Source organism: Thalassophryne amazonica, chromosome 5 (genome assembly GCF_902500255.1).
Source record: "Thalassophryne amazonica chromosome 5, fThaAma1.1, whole genome shotgun sequence".
Classification (NCBI taxonomy): Eukaryota; Metazoa; Chordata; class Actinopteri; order Batrachoidiformes; family Batrachoididae; genus Thalassophryne; species Thalassophryne amazonica.
The window spans coordinates 94,136,551-94,156,277 of record NC_047107.1 but is presented as its reverse complement, the minus strand read 5'-3'; the positions used below and the strand labels follow the sequence as shown (position 1 = coordinate 94,156,277).

Sequence of the window (19,727 nt, the reverse complement as noted above, 5' to 3'; positions counted from 1 at the left end):
GTCTTACAGACATAAAGACATGGATGACCTCTAATTTCCTGCTTTTAAACTCAGATAAACTGAAGTTATTGTACTTGGCCCCACAAATCTTAGAAGCATGTGTCTAACCAGATCTTACTCTGGATGGCATTTCCCTGACCTCTAGTAATACTGTGAGAAATCTTGGAGTCATTTTTGATCAGGATATGTCATTCAAAGCGCATATTAAACAAATATGTAGGACTGCCTTTTGCATTTACGCAATATCTCTAAAATTAGAAAGGTCTTGTCTCAGAGTGATGCTGAAAAACTAATTCATGCATTTATTTCCTCTAGGCTGGACTATTGTAATTCATTATTATCAGGTTGTCCTAAAAGTTCCCTAAAAAGCCTTCAGTTAATTCAAAATGCTGCAGCTAGAGTACTGACGGGGACTAGCAGGAGAGAGCATATTTCACCCGTGTTGGCCTCTCTTCATTGGCTTCCTGTTAATTCTAGAATAGAATTTAAAATTCTTCTTCTTACTTATAAGGTTTTGAATAATCAGGTCCCATCTTATCTTAGGGACCTCGTAGTACCATATTACCCCATTAGAGCGCTTCGCTCTCAGACTGCAGGCTTACTTGTAGTTCCTAGGGTTTGTAAGAGTAGAATGGGAGGCAGAGCCTTCAGCTTTCAGGCTCCTCTCCTGTGGAACCAGCTCCCAATTCAGATCAGGGAGACAGATACCCTCTCTACTTTTAAGATTAGGCTTAAAACGTTCCTTTTCGCTAAGGCTTATAGTTAGGGCTGGATCAGGTGACCCTGGACCATCCCTTGGTTATGCTGCTTTAGACGTAGACTGTGGGGGGGTTCCCATGATGCACTGTTTCTTTCTCTTTTTGCTCTGTATGCATCACTCTGCATTTAATCATTAGTGATCGATCTCTGCCCCCCTCCACAGCATGTCTTTTTCCTGGTTCTTTCCCTCAGCCCCAACCAGTCTCAGCAGAAGACTGCCCCTCCCTGAGCCTGGTTCTGCTGGAGGTTTCTTCCTGTTAAAAGGGAGTTTTTTCCTTCCCACTGTAGCCAAGTGCTTGCTCACAGGGGGGTCGTTTTGACCGTTGGGGTTTTTCATAATTATTGTATGGCCTCGCCTTACAATATAAAGCGCCTTGGGGCAACTGTTTGTTGTGATTTGGCGCTATATAAAAAAAAAGTTGATTGATTGATTGATATACCCTCCAAACAATTCACTGAATGGGACTGGATGGTATCTAGATTTATTTGGGATGGGAAGAGACCGAGGGTTAGATTCTCAACATTACAGTTGCCTAAAGATAAAGGGGGCATGGCATTACCTAATTTGAAGTTTTATTTTTATGTGGCTCAGCTGCGGTTTGTATGTTGCTGGTGTGATTCTGGGTATTATGCCAAATGGAAAGAGATTGAGACATGTATACATGGATATCGTATCCAAACACTTTTGGGGGAAGATTCCATACCCAATGATATCAAAAATTGTCTCAACCCAATAACAATATTCACAATAGAAACTTGGTATAAAGTAGCCAAACAATTAAAATTAAATAGGGAAAGAAAAGTACCAAAATGGATATTTTTGGACCATGAATTTAAACCTGCAAAATATGACTCAACATTTAAGAATTGGAGTAATAAAGGTGTTACAGCAATTTGTACAGTTATTAAAAATAAGGAGATTAGGAGCTTTCAAGATCTAAAAGCATCATTTGGACTCACTGATCAGGATTTCTTTTGTTACCTCCAATTATGAGAGTACTACAATAAGGAAGTTAAACTAGAAGATGGGGGTGAAGATAATGCAGTTTTAAAAACAGTAACAGGTGCATATCAACAAAAAACACTCAAGATTATATCAAAACTTTATAATAGCATGATGTCATGCCAGAAGGTCACAACTCTATACGTTAAAGAAAAATGGGAACAAGAAATGATTACCACAATAACAGATCAGGAATGGTTCAGGATATGCGAGTTGGCACAGTCTTCCACCACTTCACTAAAATGGAGGGAATTCAACTGGAAGAATGTAATTCGATTTTTTATAACACCTTGTATAAAGAGTAGACAGTTGTCAAGTCAACAAATTTGTTGGAGACAATGTAGAATGATCAATGTTAATCACACTCATATTTTTTGGGATTGTTCACAGATTACGGCATACTGGATTTCAATCCATTCAACCCTGACACAAGTACTTCGGTACTCTGTCCCTTTTACAAAATTTTATTAACTTCAGCAAGAAAGGCCATAACAAGAAGATGGCTTAAACCTGAACCACCGAACCTCACTGAATGGATGGACATTGTACAGGAAATATTCACTATGGAGAAAATGACATTCACTCTGCGACTGGAAGAAGAGAAAATTATGGAAAAATGGGACAAATGGATTACATACCAAAAGACACGTGTTACATAACTAAACATTTAAAATGTAATAATACTTTAATGGTTGCGGTTGTCCCCCCCCCCCCCCCCCTTTTTTTTTGTTGTTATTTTTTTTTCTATTTGTTTGTGTGCATTCATCTTGGTTAATATATTCAATCAGAATTGAAATGAAAAAGGGTTGTAATTTTCTATTGAAAACTCAATAAAATATTTGTGAAAAAAAAAAAAAAAAAAAAAAAAAACATTACTTAAAGTGATGCCTTACGGGTCTCCTGTCAAATTCAAGGCTGCGATGTGAATATTCAGTGTCCGAATATTCTCTCTGCATTTTCATGCACGGTTTAATAATTCATTCAAAATCATGAGTGATGTTCCAGCATGTATCTGTCGGTCTAATTGTACACTAAATTCTGTAAGCCACCCAGAGCATTTCATTTAGACATCCTGCTGCATGTATACACATTTCAGTATTGTAAACTTACTGCAAAGATGGATGTGACCTTGTTTGGAATTGAACACATTAGGATCTGTAATTTGTTTGAGCTTGCAGAAAGCCTTAAGAGACTTAATCAAGAATATATAGTATAGATCAAACAGAAATTTTATTCTGAAATAAGTTATTCTTAGATCAGCCAAAACTTTAGGAATAAAAAGCATGAAAGTTAAAATGGATTTAAGGTTCAGTATTTGAAAGGTTGATTCAAAAAGTACAAACAGTGACTTATATAACACGATTTATTTCTGCTCATTGTCCCAAACCAGTTGAGGTAACAACATGCACACCTTGACTGGATGGAGTTCATCAAGCACATGGATGCAAATTCCCTGCAGAGGCTGAAGAGAAAATTAATTAAATCAGGACTCGATGTTTGGGATGCTGCCAAAATTCACAAAGCAGGTGGTCATCACTCTCTACAACAATAAACTTGCTACAATAGGCCTGTCATCGGTCTAAAAGGGAGCGCAGAATGAATGCTTGAAATATGTTAAGTGAAACAGCCCTCAGCCCCAACCAGTCCCAGCAGAAGACTGCCCCTCCCTGAGCCTGGTTCTGCTGGAGGTTTCTTCCTGTTAAAAGGGAGTTTTTCCTTCCCACTGTAGCCAAGTGCTTGCTCACAGGGGGTCGTTTTGACCGTTGGGGTTTTACATAATTATTGTATGGCCTTGCCTTGCAATGTGAAGCGCCTTGGGGCAACTGTTTATTGTGATTTGGCGCTATATAAAAAAATTGATTGATTGATTGATTGATTGAAACGCACATGAATTTTGGTTGTTCTCAGTTCCAAAGCCATACATGCTTTTATTAGTTCTCAGCTGGACTATTGCAATGGGCTTTATGTTGGAGTCTCCCAGTCTTCCTCAGTCGACTTCATCTGATTCAAAATGCTGCAGCACGTCTGTTAAATAACACACATAGACGTGACCATATCACCCCAGTCTTCTATGCTCTGCATTGGCTTCCAGTTCGGGCGTGAATTGATTTTAAAATTATGTTTGTTTTTAAAGCTTTGAATGGTTTGGCCCCACCATGCTTAGCCAAGCTGCTGACACATCGGGACCAAACCAGAGTTTTGAGATGTTCCAACCAGTGTGAAGTGGAGGTTCCAAGGTCCAGATACTAAAACTGGGGATACCAGGCTTTCTCTGTGACCTGGGTCTTTTTAAATCTAAATTAAAAACCTTCCTTTTTAGACTGGTTGTTGCACAACCAGCTCTGACATTTTATTCTGTGCTTAATCCTCCAATGCCGTCGTATACGATGGCTGAGTACAGGTTTTACAAAATTATAAATAACTTTTTAATGATATGAGATAGAAACTTACTTTTTTTTTTTTTTTGCTGAAAAGTGAACTCCACAGACTTTCAAGCCAGTTGTCCACCATGTTTGTACTCCTCATAGAAGCTGTGTGATGACGTGCGCAATGTGAGTGTCCAATCGGAATTGGTTCACCGTCACATGTTTTTCCACTATCCAATTGTAGGGCAGAGCAGTCTCACATGGTATCCCAAAGATTGTTATGAGCAGTGACATGTTACTATTTGGGATGTGAATGCTGTTTGAACAAAGCGCAGCGTTGCGCATATGAATGAAGTGATCAGCATAAGAGGGTCTCATACAACCTCACATGGTTGACCAAAGAATGTCACTGCAAGTAATCCAAGAGGGAGTCAACTCCATAGAATTAAAAACTTTGTGTTGTAAGCCTTTGTGTAATAGCAGATAGAAATTGCTTTGAGATGTGGCATAAAGACATACAAAACACATGGACCATTTAGTATATATTGTTCGAAATGTGCATTTGTGTTTATTGTTAGAACATTTATTTTGTAAATTATCTTTGTACAAGATCCCAAACTGCCTTTATAAAGTGTCAAAATATTTGTTTATTATAGTTTGCTGTGTGTTTTGAATAAATGTGTGTGAAAATTATTTTTGCTTTATTTTTTCCTTTCTTATTTCTGAGTGTAAACCTTTATTGCACTTAGAAAAACACCACTATAACATATATATTCTGAAAGTACAGGTTGTCCTGAAAAAAAAAAAAAATACATAGCACTTGATTGTGGGATACAGGGTGAGCTGTTAACAGCAATAATAAAACATTTATGCCAGGTGAGTGAACTGTTCAAAAAATGCCTTCAGACCCCAGAGGGTTAACTGCACATATTTTGGATGTATATTTTTTATTGAAGTGTCTGTTTTAAATTTGCTTATTAAGTTATTCCTTATGTTTTAATCTGACTGTGAATCACTTTAGTCACCCTCTGGGTTGTGGAAAGGGCTATATAAATAAACTTTGATTGATTGATTGATTGATTGATTGACTGATCAAATGCAGGAGATATGCTCCACACAGTAAAAGAAAGCACCACAACTCTAAAGACAATAAGTAACATTTCACCCTTTTGCGATGGACAGGTGTTTACTTTTGAGAGGTGGGGATGGACTAACTGTCTGAGTGGATGGTTGCCATCCAGGACCCAGGGCTGTTCAGTGGAGCCAAAGATGCTCACACTTGCAGACTTGACTTGATGATTTGTATGCTGATTTAGTTTTTGATCAGATTATAACATTTTGTTGAAACAAATGGAACACAATAGAGTGCATACATGTGATGAGGCAAAGTATTTAATGAGATACAGAAGAAAATGAGATTTTTCTTGCAATGCTGATGCAAATATGAAATATCTCCTGGCTCGATATCTAAAACTAACTATAATGGCTATAATGTTTTGTTATTCCTCGAGTGTAAACATTACATTCTTTGCCATTATTACCATGTGTATGGAACATTTATTGCGGCCCATGTCTGTTTGATTGTCATTCATTAGTAGGTTTACTAGAGTAATAACTAAATAGTTGGTACAAAATGTGATGAACAGGTTGAGTCTAGACAGAAATAGGTGCAGTTACTGTAAATTGTTTTGATGAAATACAAAAAAAAAAAATAATAATCATTTCAGCCAGGGTAATTACATGTATTATTATGTGCCTGTGGACTAGATAACTCAAAAATATCTAGATGGACTTCCTACAAACTTGGTGGGAATTTTACTTGGATAGATATCTATACATGTTTAGATTTTGGAGTAGTTTGGTGAAAGCTCACAGTTAAGGTAAAGGAAAATATGGTACAAAAATACCTTTAAAAAAAAAAAATCTCAATCTCACTGCCTCCGGGGGTACGGATGCCTCCGGGGGTATGGATGCGGGACCCGCAAAGAATCCAACTCCTGTCTCAGTGGCCACAGAGCTCTGCGGCTATGGTCAACATCCGCATCAAAACAGCGAGCGTAGTCTCTGGACCTGTTGCCAGATTTGGTGCAGTTCCGCACAGCAGACAGGAGGGCGGTGTGAGTGGCCCGCTGCTGGGTTTACCGAGCCCACAGATTCAGTAAGCGCATCGGAGGCAGTGAGAGCAATCGTGGTGATGCCAACCGGTGCCGCGACCGGCCCGCCTGATAAGGACGCAGAACACAATGCGCTGTTAAAAAAAAAAAAGCACGCAAAATTGCACAAAAAAAAAAATCTGCGAAACTGCGAGGCCGCGACAGGTGAACCACGTTATAGCGAGGGACCACTGTACATATCAGCCCCCGATGCCTTTCATTTTAAAACTGATTGGTATTGCTATGCACTCTAATGAGTGACCTTCTGCTTTTTATTTATCTGCTAAATACACTACCAACAGAGCAGACAATATTTAGTCTGTTGAAGTCAGGCAGACATCCAAGCACTATCAATTATTTAATCTTACTTATTAACCCATTTTGCCCCACAACAATTGTTGCCAAAGTGTATCACTGTTATTTTCTACTCACAATAAAAAAAATCTCAAAGGTACTAATGCAACTTTATATATATAAATAAATGAATGGGTTAATGCACATTGTACTGCATTTTTTTTTCAAGCTTTTGCTTAATGACGTTGAACCATTCATCTATCTATAAAGCAAGAAGTGTCTGTGTCAATGTATGTATGTGGCTTGCATATCTCTTCATTTGTCATATTGGTCTCAGCTTTCAGATATGGCCTGCTCATAGCATGATGATGTGCATCCTTTATTATAAAAGTGTTTGGAATTAATTTTCAAAACCTTTATTTTGAATACATTAACATTGTAACATTCGTACTTCCAAGATGGCTTGGCTCACTGATGTTACTGGTAGCAAAGTAAAACAACATCAGATAGTTCATGTTGCTTGCATCATTTCATAATAAAACATTTAATGACAGCATTTCAGCAAATATTTTTACTGTGAAATGCATGCTGTCAGTGTTCCTTGCGACTGAGTTTAACTTGACAACACAGAAGACCTTAACTAAAATCCGTTTTTTGCTAACACCAACAAATTTCCCATTATTTGTATGTTTCAGGAAGTACATAAGCTGAATAAAAGCTTATATTTGCTGCGAGTTCAAGTTTAAATAAACTGGTGGTCAGGAGGTTGAGGCTGTTTAATTTTGTCTGAGTCTCTTCCAATAATCTGATTAATAGAAATCCTTTTATTTTCATATAATTGATAATAAAATGATTTTAAAACAATATTATTATCAACTCAATCCTTTATTATGAAGTTTTTTGAGATTTATTTTCTAAACTTTTATTTTGAGAAGTGTTTTTTGGGGGGGACCATCCCCAAGACACATACACCCCATTAAAAAACAAACAAACAAACAAACAAAAAAACCCTTCCTACGTGTAATGCACTAGTACCTTAAAATAAATCAGACGATATCTAAGAAATAAGAACTTTTATTCATAATATATTCATACTTGTACACAAGTAAAATAAAATGCATATCTATGGTTCTGTTGCAGTCTCCATGAACAAATTGACAGGTTTTTTTCTTCTTTTTTTGGTAAATACAACCCATAAACTCTTTCTGTCATGAAAATAGATCGAAACTGAGGGGAGGCAAAACATAGGTCTTTATCAACATAAAAAAAACACAAAAAAAACCCCAAAACATTACCCAACAAATGCATCACTTTTGAATAAATAATGTGGAAGGATCATTCATCTCCATTAAATAGACCCAGCCTTCTTCATTTGGATTCTGTCATTGGCTTTCTGGTCGTTTTTTATTTGACTTGTGTTTTTGTTTTTTTTTTCAGTCTTTCCGAGGTCTGTCTATGCAGCAAAAGCTTTTGAATGGGACAAAGAGACAACTCTCCCAAGTAGTGTAGCTGTAGACACAGTACAGTTAAGTACATACAGAACAAACAATTTTGGGCACCGATTCATTATATACATGAGATCTGTAGTGTTCTGTAAAGGCATCCATTTTGTTCAATTTACTCCAACATCCTCGCCATTGTTTGTCCTCACCCATGTTGAGTCAGTGTGACTCCTTCACTTTTCAGTCGCTGCCTGTTGTAGATATCACTGCATCTTCTGTGTCATTGTCATGAGCATCAACAATGTGGTGTCCAGTGCTGTGAATGAGATTAGAAGTCCTAAGACATGGCTAGAGACATCCACATCATGAGAATGAAGGGAAAGTGCAGCGCTTCTAAAATAGAGCCTCGGCTTTTGACACAGTGGGTGTCTGATTTGGGCTTTTTGGAACACTTCCTTCTCTTTTTGTTTGTTGCTGTAGAAGGCTCCAGATTGTCCATAAGATCAGGATTTAGATTTTCCAAGGATTTGTCGATGTTGTTAGACAAGGTTCCCAGTGGTCCATCATTCTGCTTGTTTCTGGTCTCGTTTTTCGTTTGTTCCGGCTCCTTATGTTTAGTCTTGGATATGTTCTCCTTTTCTTTCAGGGGGTTGTTAGTGATTTGCCGACTCTTGCCAGACAGGATTGAGGACTTGTCGTTATCTCCAAGGCAACACCTGGGAATGGCATCTCCAAGAGGATTTTCTGTGGAAAGGAATTTTCCCGGATGTGCTTTGGAGCTGAAATGATTGGTTTGGATTTGGGGTGTTTCCACACACCCCTCTAACTCTTCACTTTTCAGACGTTTCAAATCATTCCCTGCCAGTATCTCCGGAACACTGCACTCTAACTCAGAACTGGAACCTTTGAAGCGTTTAAACCAATCCCACAAGGTCCTCGCCCGGCAATCACAGATCCACTGGTTTCCGTTTAAACGCAAATACTGAAGAGACACCAGAGGGTCCATAGTTTCCCCTGTCAAGACCGTAAGATTGTTAAAGAACAAGAACAGGGAAGTCAGCTTACCCAGATCTCTAAAAGCCCTTGGTTGGACATGGATTACCCGGTTCTGATGTAGCAACAGTCGGTCCAGATTGATGAGGCCATGAAACATGTTGTCTGTTACTATCTTAATCTTGTTATTGTGTAGGTAAAGAAAAGTGAGGTTGGCGAGGTCCAGAAAAGTGTCATCATGAAACGTGAGAATGTTGTTGTCCTGCAGGTAAAGGTACTGTAGAGAGAACATTCCTCGGAAAACCCCAACTGGGAGCTCTGACAAGCCACACCTGTGTAGATGAAGCGTGTGCAGCTTAGTTAAGCCCCGGAAGGCGGTAGGGCTGATGGTGCGGAGATTGCTGTTGTCTCCAATGTCGAGTTGCTCAAGTTTTTCCAAACCATAGAAAGCTCCAGCCTCAATGTGACTGATATTGTTGGAGTAGAGCCAAAGAATGGTGAGATTGTGGCAAGAACTGAAGCTGGTGGACCTCACCACCGTCAATTTGTTATTCTGCAGGAAAATCCGTTGGCTCCGCACAGGGATCTCTGTAGGGATTGAAAACAGTCCTTGCTGTTGGCAGGCCACAGTGGGCCTGGGCTGACTGAAGCAAAAACACTTGCCAGGACAGCTGTAAGTCTGAGGCACGACATTCAGCCACATCACCAGAAACAGGAGTCGCCCCCCTAGGGAAACAGAGAGAAGCACAATCTTAGATTATTAAGGTTATTAAATAGTGCTCATAGATATTAAAAAGCACAGTTCTGATATTGTGTGTGTGTGTGTGTGTGTGTGTGTGTGTGTGTGTGTGTGTGTGTGTGTGTGTGTGTGTGTGTGTGTGTGTGTGTGTGTGTGTGTGTGTGTGTGTGTGTGTGTGTGTGTGTGTATATATATTTATACACAGTGGGTATTGAACATATCACCAAATATATTTCTAAAGGTGCTATTGTCAAGAACTTTTAGAATACAATAGAATAGAGCCTTTAGAATACAATGAAATTTGTTCTCTGCATTTAACACATCCTAATTACAGTTAGATCAGGGGTGCCCAAGTTCGGTCCTCGAGATCTACCTTCCTGACACTCTTAGTTGTCTCCCTGCTCCAACACACCTGAATCCAATGAAAGGCCTGCGGGGGGGGTTGGACATTATATGTGGCACGTGCAGGTCATACTTGCAGGCTTTGCAGTGCCAAATCCATCTCAAGGTTCCCTTGTATGCACTCAAATCGTTTCGGATCCCATTTAGCCACCAACGGAATATGTAAATTGCAGTCAGATGGCCGTCACGTTACATATGGACTGCCGTCGGATAGGTGTCCCATCTAGATGGCGCCTGGAGGGTTTTAAACATGTGCATCACACTTGGGGCCACCGGCCGATTTTGAACAATTGTGTCAACTTAAGCAGATCACCTTCAGAATGTTTTAGAACTGAAATCCGACAGTTTTCAGATATGCGCCCATTCATAATTCCGACACCATTCTGTGTGATTCCGACTATGTGTGAAGGGGGCACAAATAAGCATGTTTTTGATTGCGGGAGGAAACCGGAGTACCCAGAGGAAACCCATGAGGACATGGCGAGAACATGCCAACTCCACACAGAAAGGCAGGGAATCGATCCCACCACTTTCTTGCTGTGAGACACCAGAGCTAACCACTAATCCACTGTGCCGCCCAGATTTGCCAGATGTTAGTAACAACCGAAGTAAGTCACACGTACAAAGAGATTAAACCATACATATCCATAAATTAAGTTATATGTAATAATGTGAAATGACAGAGAGGAAAAGGTACTGAACACCCAAAGAAAGGGAGGTGCAAAAAGACATGGAAAGCGAAGACACCAGCTGAAATCTATCAGTAATTGGAAAGCAATCTTGCCCCTGTCAGTGCAAATTAATATCAGCTTGTTCGATCCCACTTGATGGCCTGTGAAAAAGTGTCATTACCAAGGTGTCACACTAGAAACATCTCACGATGGGTAAAAGCAAAGAGCTCTCTCAAGATATTTGCAACATTATTGATGCAAAACAATGCCTTTGGTTACAGAAGGATTTCTGATTTTCTGAATGTTCCAGTGAGCACTGTGGGGCCATAATCCGGACGTGTAAAGAACACAACTTCACTCTAAATCCAAGAACCAACGACCACTTGTGGAGAGCTTCAGACATGGAATTAGCAGGTACAATTGTTTCAAAGAAAACAATAACTAATGCACTCAACCACCATGACCTGTATGCACGCTCACCATGCAAGACTCCACTGCTGAAGGGAAAGCATGTTGAACCTCGTTTAAAGTTTGTTGCACAACATTTAGACAAGCCTGTGAAATACTGGAAGAATATAGTCTGGTCAGATGAGACCAAACCTGAACTCACTGGATGTCAATATACACCATGTTTGGAGGTCAAATGGCACTGCACATCACCCCAAAAACACCATACCGACAGTGAAGTTTGGAGGTGGGAACATCATGGTGTAGGGCTGTTTTTCAGTGGTGGAGGTGTCAGAGAGGAGGATGTTGAGAAAACTGCTCAGCATCCTAGGCAACACCTCCCACCCCCTGCATGCTACGCTGGTGTCATAGTACCTTCAGCCATGGACTGAAACCACCGAGGTGTACCACAGAATGCCACAGGAGGTCTCTGCTATCTATGGCCATCAGACTGAATAATTCCTTCCCTTCTGCAGGACGAATACATAGTGAAGTTATTCAGAGTTATTCAGTTACTCAGAGTTATGTGCAATGCTATCGAACATCTTGTGCAAATGTCTTCCAGTCAGTTCATATAAATTTGTTGTATTTATTGCAAACAACAACAGCAGCAGCAACAGCAACAACAATGAAAAACACTGTTCACCTTTTACTGTTTCAGTACTTTGGCAAAATAATTTCCTTTGGGACAAATAAAGTTGATCTTATCTTATTGTATATGGCACTGGAAACTTCATCTAATTGAAGGAGCGATGAATGGAAAAATGTAGAGACATTTGGTGTCTCTCTTCCCACCATCACAGACATTTACACCACACGGATCCGCAAAGCAACCAGTACTGTGGATGATCACACACACCCCTCACACTCACTCTTCACCCTCCTACCGTCTGGAAAAAGGTACCAAAGCATACGGGCCCTCACGTCCAGACTGTGCAACAGCTTCTTCCCCCAAATAATCAGACTCCTCAACAACCACAGTCTGGTCTGAACAGTCACACATATTTCAGTGACTGGACTGAACACACACACAATCTCATCTTTTAAGAGTGCAATGTTTATGGTCAATAACTGCTGCTATGCTTTCACTTCATAAAAAATGGTCACAACCGCACTTTACTGCTTACCTGTATTTATTATTGTTTATCGTGATAAATCATAATAATATTCTTTGTAGCACCTTTGGTTCTGGAGGAACGTTGTTTCGTTTCACTGTGTATATGGTTGAAATGACAATAAAAACTACTTGAACTTGAACTTTCTTGATTAAAAAAAAAAATAAAATCTACCAGGATGATGAAGATCTCAGTTGTTTTCAGAAAGTGAAAATAAAGCTGTTACAATGACCCTGACTTGAATCCAATAGACAACTTGAATTCAATAGAAAATCTATGGAAAGAGCTAAAGATCAGAGTTCATAGAAGAGGTCCGCAGAACATTTTAGATTTGAAGGCTGTTTGTGTGGAAGAATGGGCCAAAATCACACCTGAGCAATACATGCAACTAGTTTCTCCTTACAGGAGGTGTATTGAAGCCATCATTACCAACAAAGGCATTTGTACAAAGTATTAAATACATTTCCTTTAACCTTGTTCATCACTTTTCCCCATGTGTCATTCCATTTTATTACACATAACTTTATTTCTGTACTTATTTGTTTTACTTTCTTTCCATATGTGGATTACTTAACATATAATATATTTACTGAGAAAAATGGTGACGAGTTCAATACCTATGTGTATCTATATGTACTGTATATTTACATGTGTATGTCAATGCTTTATTGTTCTTTTATTGCTGTAATTTATGGTTTTACTTGTGTTGGAAGTTACATTTATATGTTATGTTGTTCAATTTAAGCCCATGACAGCCCTCAGCACACAGTGATATAATAACCCCCCCTCGGTCGCCAATTCGGTTACCACAATGCCTTGTTCTTCCTTATCTGTTTTAGCATATTTGATTATTCTTTGCTGTACTTTCTTTCTTTATTTTTTTTTAATTATTGGTACTATGGTCAAAGCAGATGGTCACCCCGCTGAGTCTGGTCTGCTTGAAGTTATTTCCTTCAATTAAAAAACATCCAAGGGAGTTTTTTTTTTTACCACCGTTGTCAACGTGCTTCCTCTGGGGGGAGGTAAGGTCCACCTTATGGCGAATGTTGTGATTTGTCACAACAAAAATAAACTTGCAAATTGCATTAAAAAATACCAAATATTTTCTTAAATTCAATGTACAGTAACATTATGGAGATAATACAGCATAGGTTCTAGTGTATTTTAACATTTGGATGTGCAGACTGACACTATATCTTCCTTTATACTTGTGTTAATGAGAAGACCTAAAAGAGCCCAGTAAAGGCATTTAAATTTTAGGAGGTGGCTTTTAAGTGGAATGAGCTGACTCTAATAGGGCGGACATAATTAATGAGGTTTCAGCCTTCTGGAGGTTGACTTTTAGCTTGACACTGAGATTGATTCCTGGAACCAGGGAGGAAAGATGACTGCAGAGATCACAGTAGAGTTTCCGCTGTGCAGCCATGATGGAAACCTGCCCCCTCGCACCACCTCAAGTGCAGCATGGAAATAAGCTGTGCATGAGGTGTGGCAGCAGCACTCACACAGTTGCTTGTAAGCAATCTATATTACATGAGGTGTGTTACTCATTTGCTCACATTAATTATTATTGCTCATCCTCCATTCAGGTCCAGATAAGCTTGTACCATAGTAATAAGTGTGACCGGCCAAATTACCATACGTGAATGATCACTTCTGACACAGATGCAGTTTAAACTCAAGGAAAAGTACTGAGGTTTTCAAACCCGTTGCTACCGTGCATACGTATGTTCCAGGCTTGCAGGCGTGACATGTATAGTGAGGAACCAAAAAATGTAGCCCCCACCCCCGTCCCCGGCGCTCTCTTGCAATGTGTTGTGATGCAGCTCATCTCTGGACCTTGTTAAACAGAGCTCTGGTGTGGCCCGACAGCAGCACTCTGCTGCACTCTCCTTCCAATCTCTCTGCTCAGCCGTCAGAGTGCCACTGGAAAGCTGTCAAGACTTTCCACTGTTTCTGCATCGCAGCACTTTTCCCTCAGCACTGCCTTACAATAGCAATATTTTATCGCACAGCACGCTTTGTGTATCTCTTTGGCTGCCCCCCCACCCGCCTTCTGTCTATTCATTAACGGGCTATTTCCACCCATGCGTTACATGTCAAAGCCTGGTTTTCTCAGCTCTCGGGATAATGCGTTTTGTCTTAGTTAGCCTCAGTTGAATGACAGCAAAAAGCCCACAGTGTCATCAGTTCCATCCCAATTATTTTTCTTCACGAAAAAATTTCCATATCTGTGTCCTGAATGTTACACACAGGGTGTTACAACATCATGACACATCTGTCCTCAAATGCTCATAATCACATTCGTGACCTGTGACTTCAAAGCAGCTATCTGAGTTTCCACACTAGACTTGCAGGCGCAGACACAAGTTTGCTCACACCTGAACTAAAAGACTTTAAACTCAATTTTCCTCTTATTGCACATTTCGTTTTATCAAATTACAAACTAAATTTTTTTCTTCTTTCGGCTGCTCCCGTTAGGGGTCGCCACAGCAGATCAATCATTTCCATCTCATCCTGTCCTGTACATCTTCCTCTGTCACACCACCCACCTGATGTACTCCCTCAACACATCCATAAACCTCCTCTCAATTCAATTTCAATTTATTCAGTTTATATCGCGCCAAATCACGAAGTCGACCCAAGGCGCCTCACATAAAAACAGCTCAAGAACAATATAAAATAATAAAAAAACATGTAAAATTAAATTAAAACATAAAAAAACCCAAAAAAGTTCACAATAAAACACAATAAAAAAGTTAAAGAACTTAAAAGAATTAAAAAAGGATGCCAGCCATAAGACTGGGTAAAAAGACGCCGGAAGAGCATTCCACAAAACAGGAGCACGGTATGAAAAGGCCTTTTCCACACCCTTGGGACACAGAGCAGTCCTGCATCCTGTAAACACAAAGCCCGGGCCAGTACATAAGGCTTAACCAAATCAGCCAGACAGGTAGCCAGTGAAGGGATGCCAAAATGGGGGTAATATGGTCAAACCTTCTGCTTCATGTCACGAGTCTGGCAGCAGCATTTTGAACCAGTTGAAGACCCCTAGTACTGGACTGCGGCAAACCAGAAAATAAAGCATTACAATAATACAATCTAGCAGAGATAAATGCATCTATCAAAGTCTCAGCATCATCCATAGACAGGATGGGATGAATCCTTGCTATATTTCACAAATGGAAGAAAGCAGTCCTCGTGATGTCTCTAATGTGGAGGTCAAAGGACAATGTAGGATCAAAAATTACCCTAAGATTCCTCACCTTGTCCGTATGATGTATTACACACGAACCCAAGCTAAGCACTAGGTGGTCAAATTGATGCTGATGTCTCACTGGAACAAGAACCATCATTTCATTCTTATCAGAGGTTAAAAGTAGGAGGTTACTAGACATCCAGCTTCTCACTGATGAAAGGCAATCTTCTAAAGATCTTTAGCCTCCCTCTTTTCTTCATCCCTGGTGGCTCTATCCTCAGCATCCTTTTCTCTATATACCCTGGGTCACTCCTCTGCACATGCCCAAACCATCTCAGCCTCACCTCTCTCAAACTGTCCCACCTGAGCGGTCCCTCTGATATGTTCATTCCTAATCCTGTCCATTCTCGTCACTCCCAAAGAGAATTGCAGCATCTTCAGCTCTGCCTCCTGTCTTTTTGATAGTGCCACCATCTCTATGCCGTACAGCATAGTTGGTCTCATGACTGTCTTGTACTAAGACAGTAATTGTCTTGTAATAAGTTTACCAACTTGTAAGCATTGCCCTTCGCGCATGCAAATATTCTTCAGTCACAAATCACTCCTGCCACCTTTCTCCACCCACTCCACCCTGCCTGCACTCTCTTCTTCACCTTGCTATCACACTGTCCATTACTTTGAACAGTTGACCCCAAATATTCAAACTCACCTACTTTCACCATCTCTACTCCTTGTAACCATACTATTTCTATATCTCTACCTTTCCAGGCTAGACTCAATCTGCTGTCGACTCTCACTATACAGATCACAATGTCATCTGCAAATATTATAGTCCATGGAGACCCCTGTCTGATCTCATCTGTAAACTTGTTCATCACCATCACCACCACCTCTACCTTGAATGAGTCTGTCATTCCTACTGCACATCTCACTGCTGTCACACTATCCTTGTACATGTCCTGCACTACCCTCACATACTACTCTGCTACTCCAGACATCCTCATACAATACCATACCTCTTCTCTTGGCACCCTGTTATAAGCTTTCGCTAAGTCCAAAAACACACAATCTAACTCCTTCTAACCTTCTCTATACTTCTCCTTCAGTATTCTCACAGCAAACATTACATCCGTAGTGCTCTTTCTCAGCATGAAACCATATTGCTGCTCACAGATGGTGTGGCTGATCAGCTTTATGCCTCTGTAGTTACCGCAGCTGTGCATATCACCCTTGTTCTTAAAAATAGTAAACACCACACTTTTTCTTCATTCCTCAGGCATCCTCTCACTTTCCAAGATTTTATTAAACAAACTGGTTAGAAACTCCACTGCCATCTCTCCGAGATTGCCATCTCCTGGACCAACTGCCTTTCCACTCTTCATCCTCTTCATAGCTGCCCTCACTTCATCCTTACTAATCTCATGCACTTCCTGATCTACTCTCTCCACATCATCCAGCCTTTCCTCTCTCTCATTTTCTTCATTCATCATCTCCTCAAAATATCCCCTCCACCTTCTCAACACAATCTTTGTGCTTGTCAGCACATTACCATCTGCATCTTTTACCAGCCTAACCTGATGCACATCCTTTCCAGCACTGTCCCTTTGTCTGTCTTTTTCTCCTTCCATAGTAGTCAACTTGTACAGCTTGTTATATGCCTTTTCTATAGCTTTTGACACTTTTCGGCTTATGCCTCATCTCCTTCTACTCCTGTCTACTTTCTTCATCTCTCTGACTATCCCAGTTCGTTTTCACCAACCTTTTCTCCTTTTGCTTTCTTGGACATCTTTGTTCCACCACCAAGTCTCCTTGTCTTCGTTCCACTGTCCAGATGTCACACCCAGTACCTTCCTAGCTGTCTCCCTCACTACATCTGCAGTACTCTTCCAGTTGTCCAAAACTGCTTCCCTTCCATCCAGTGTCTCTCTCACCTGCTCACTGAATTTCACTCAAAAGTCTTCCTCCTTCAACTTCCAACATCTGATCCTTTGTTGAGCTCTCACTCTCTTCTTCTTCATCATCTCTAAAGTAATCCTACAGACCACCATCCAACACTCTCACCTGCCATCACCTTACAGTCTCCAATTTATTTTAGCTTGCATCTCCTACAAAGAATGTAGTCCATCTGTGTGCACCATCCTCAACTTTTATGTCTCCCTGTACTCCTCCCTCTTCTTAAAGTAGGTATTTACCACAGCTATTTCCATCCTTTTGCAAAATCAACTACCATCAACTACCATCTGCCCTTCCACATTCCTGTCCTTGATACTATATGTACCCATTACTTCCTCAAACAGTCTGTGGAAATCAACAGAAAGAAAAAAAACCTTTACTGATCATCAGAACAAAGGTCAGTCCTTTTTTATACTGTCAGTTTTAGATTAAATAATTCCTCTCTGGAAGACAGCTTTTAAAGTTATGGCAATGGAGGTCTCGCTTTAAAGTGAATGATATGACATTTATGGATGTAACGACACACAAGCTCTAAGATATGATACAGATCACATCATCTGTAGGCAATGCTTTAACTTTAGCAACATTATTCTGAAGTATAAATTGTAATTCAATCAGAATGGTAGCTTAGTGGTTGGCACTGTTGCCTCACAGCAAGAAGATCGTGGAGTCACTTCCCAACTGGGCCATTCTGTGCGGTGTTTGCATGTTCCCGTTGTGTTTTTGTGGGTTCCCTCTTGGCCCTCCTGCTTCCTCCCACATCCAAAAGACATGCAAGTTAAGTGGATTGGAAACTTTAAATTGTCCATAGGTGTGTGTGTGAAAGTGTTTGTTTGTCTATACGAGGTCTGTTAGAAAAGTATCTGACATTTTTATTTTTTACAAAAACCTGATGGATTTGAATCACGTGTGCTTGCATCAGCCAACCTTCAACCTTCATGCGCATGCGTGAATTTTGTCACGCCTGTCGATTGCGTCATTTGCTGGTAAGCAGCCTTTGTGTGAGGACATGTGTAGTGTGCTCGGCGGATTTTCATTGCAAGGAAAAAGACGGAACGACTGGAGCAGCATCGCATCAAATTTTGCCAGAAACTGGGCAACAGCCAGGTGGAAACTATTCGGAAGATTCAGACGGCTTTTGGTGATGATCCTATGGGCATCACACAGATTAAGGAGCGGTACAACCGGTTTAAAGACGCCCACACAACGGTGGAGAGCGAGCCACGCTCCGGTCGGCCATCAACATGCTGAAATGACCAGATCATTTCCAAAGTGAATGCTGTGGTGATGCCGGACCGTCGTGTGACTATCCGAGAAATTGCGGAAGAGGTGGACATCAGCACTTCACATTGTGAAGATTTGGCCATGAAAAGAGTGGCGGTGAAATTTGTGCCGAAGGCTTCGGCACGAAGCTGCTGGCGGTGGAGCAAAAGCACCTTTGTGTTGAAGTCTCACAGGACATGCTGTGACATGCCCACCTCTTCCACAATTTCTCGGATAGTCACACGACTGAAAAGTCACCGAAAGCCGTGTGAATCATCCGAATGGTTTCCACCTGGCTGTCGCCCAGTTTCTGGCAAAATTTGATGCGGTGCTACTCCAGTCGTTCCGTCTTTTTCCTTGGAATGAAAATCCGCCGAGCACACTGCACGTCCTCACACAAAGGCTACTTACCTGCAACTGATGCAATCGACAGGCGTGAAAAAGTTCACGCATGCGCACGAAGGTTCAAGTTTGGCTCATGCAAGCACACGTGATTCAAATCCATCAGGTTTTTGCAAAAAATAAAAAGGTCCGATACTTTTCTAAAAGACCTCATATGTGGCTCTGAGACAGACTGGAATCCTGTCCAGGGTGTACCTCGCCTCACGCCTTATAACTACTTGGATAGGCTGCAGCCCTCCCATGACCCTTAAGTGGAGCAAGCGCGTATAGAAAATGGATGGATGGATATTTTCTGAATCATTTATAATTTTTCTTCAAGAAGTTGTTTTTTTTTCCATGCAGTTGACTTCTCATGGTATCACAATAATGATTTTAAAAAATACAGTTCAAAACAGGCTTCACGATACAATTATTATCACAATTGACAAAACACATTTCTGTGTGATCCCTCCAACTACTTCATTAGATCCTTATTTAGGATCCTGAGGTTCTCACAGATTTTTGGAACAAAATGTTTGTTAATTCC

The 19,727-nt window shown here is 40.5% G+C and overlaps 1 protein-coding gene across 1 annotated transcript in view; it reads right to left on the bottom strand.

The window, feature by feature from the left end:
• Nucleotides 1-7,633: 7,633 nt before the first annotated feature.
• Nucleotides 7,634-19,727, bottom strand: part of rtn4r (reticulon 4 receptor) — a 171,558-nt gene continuing 159,464 nt past the window's right edge. The window contains exon 2 of the mRNA XM_034170903.1: nt 7,634-9,736. Coding sequence (XP_034026794.1) covers nt 8,355-9,736 — 1,382 coding nt within the window. The 3' untranslated portion in view covers nt 7,634-8,354. The remainder of the gene's footprint in view (nt 9,737-19,727) is intronic.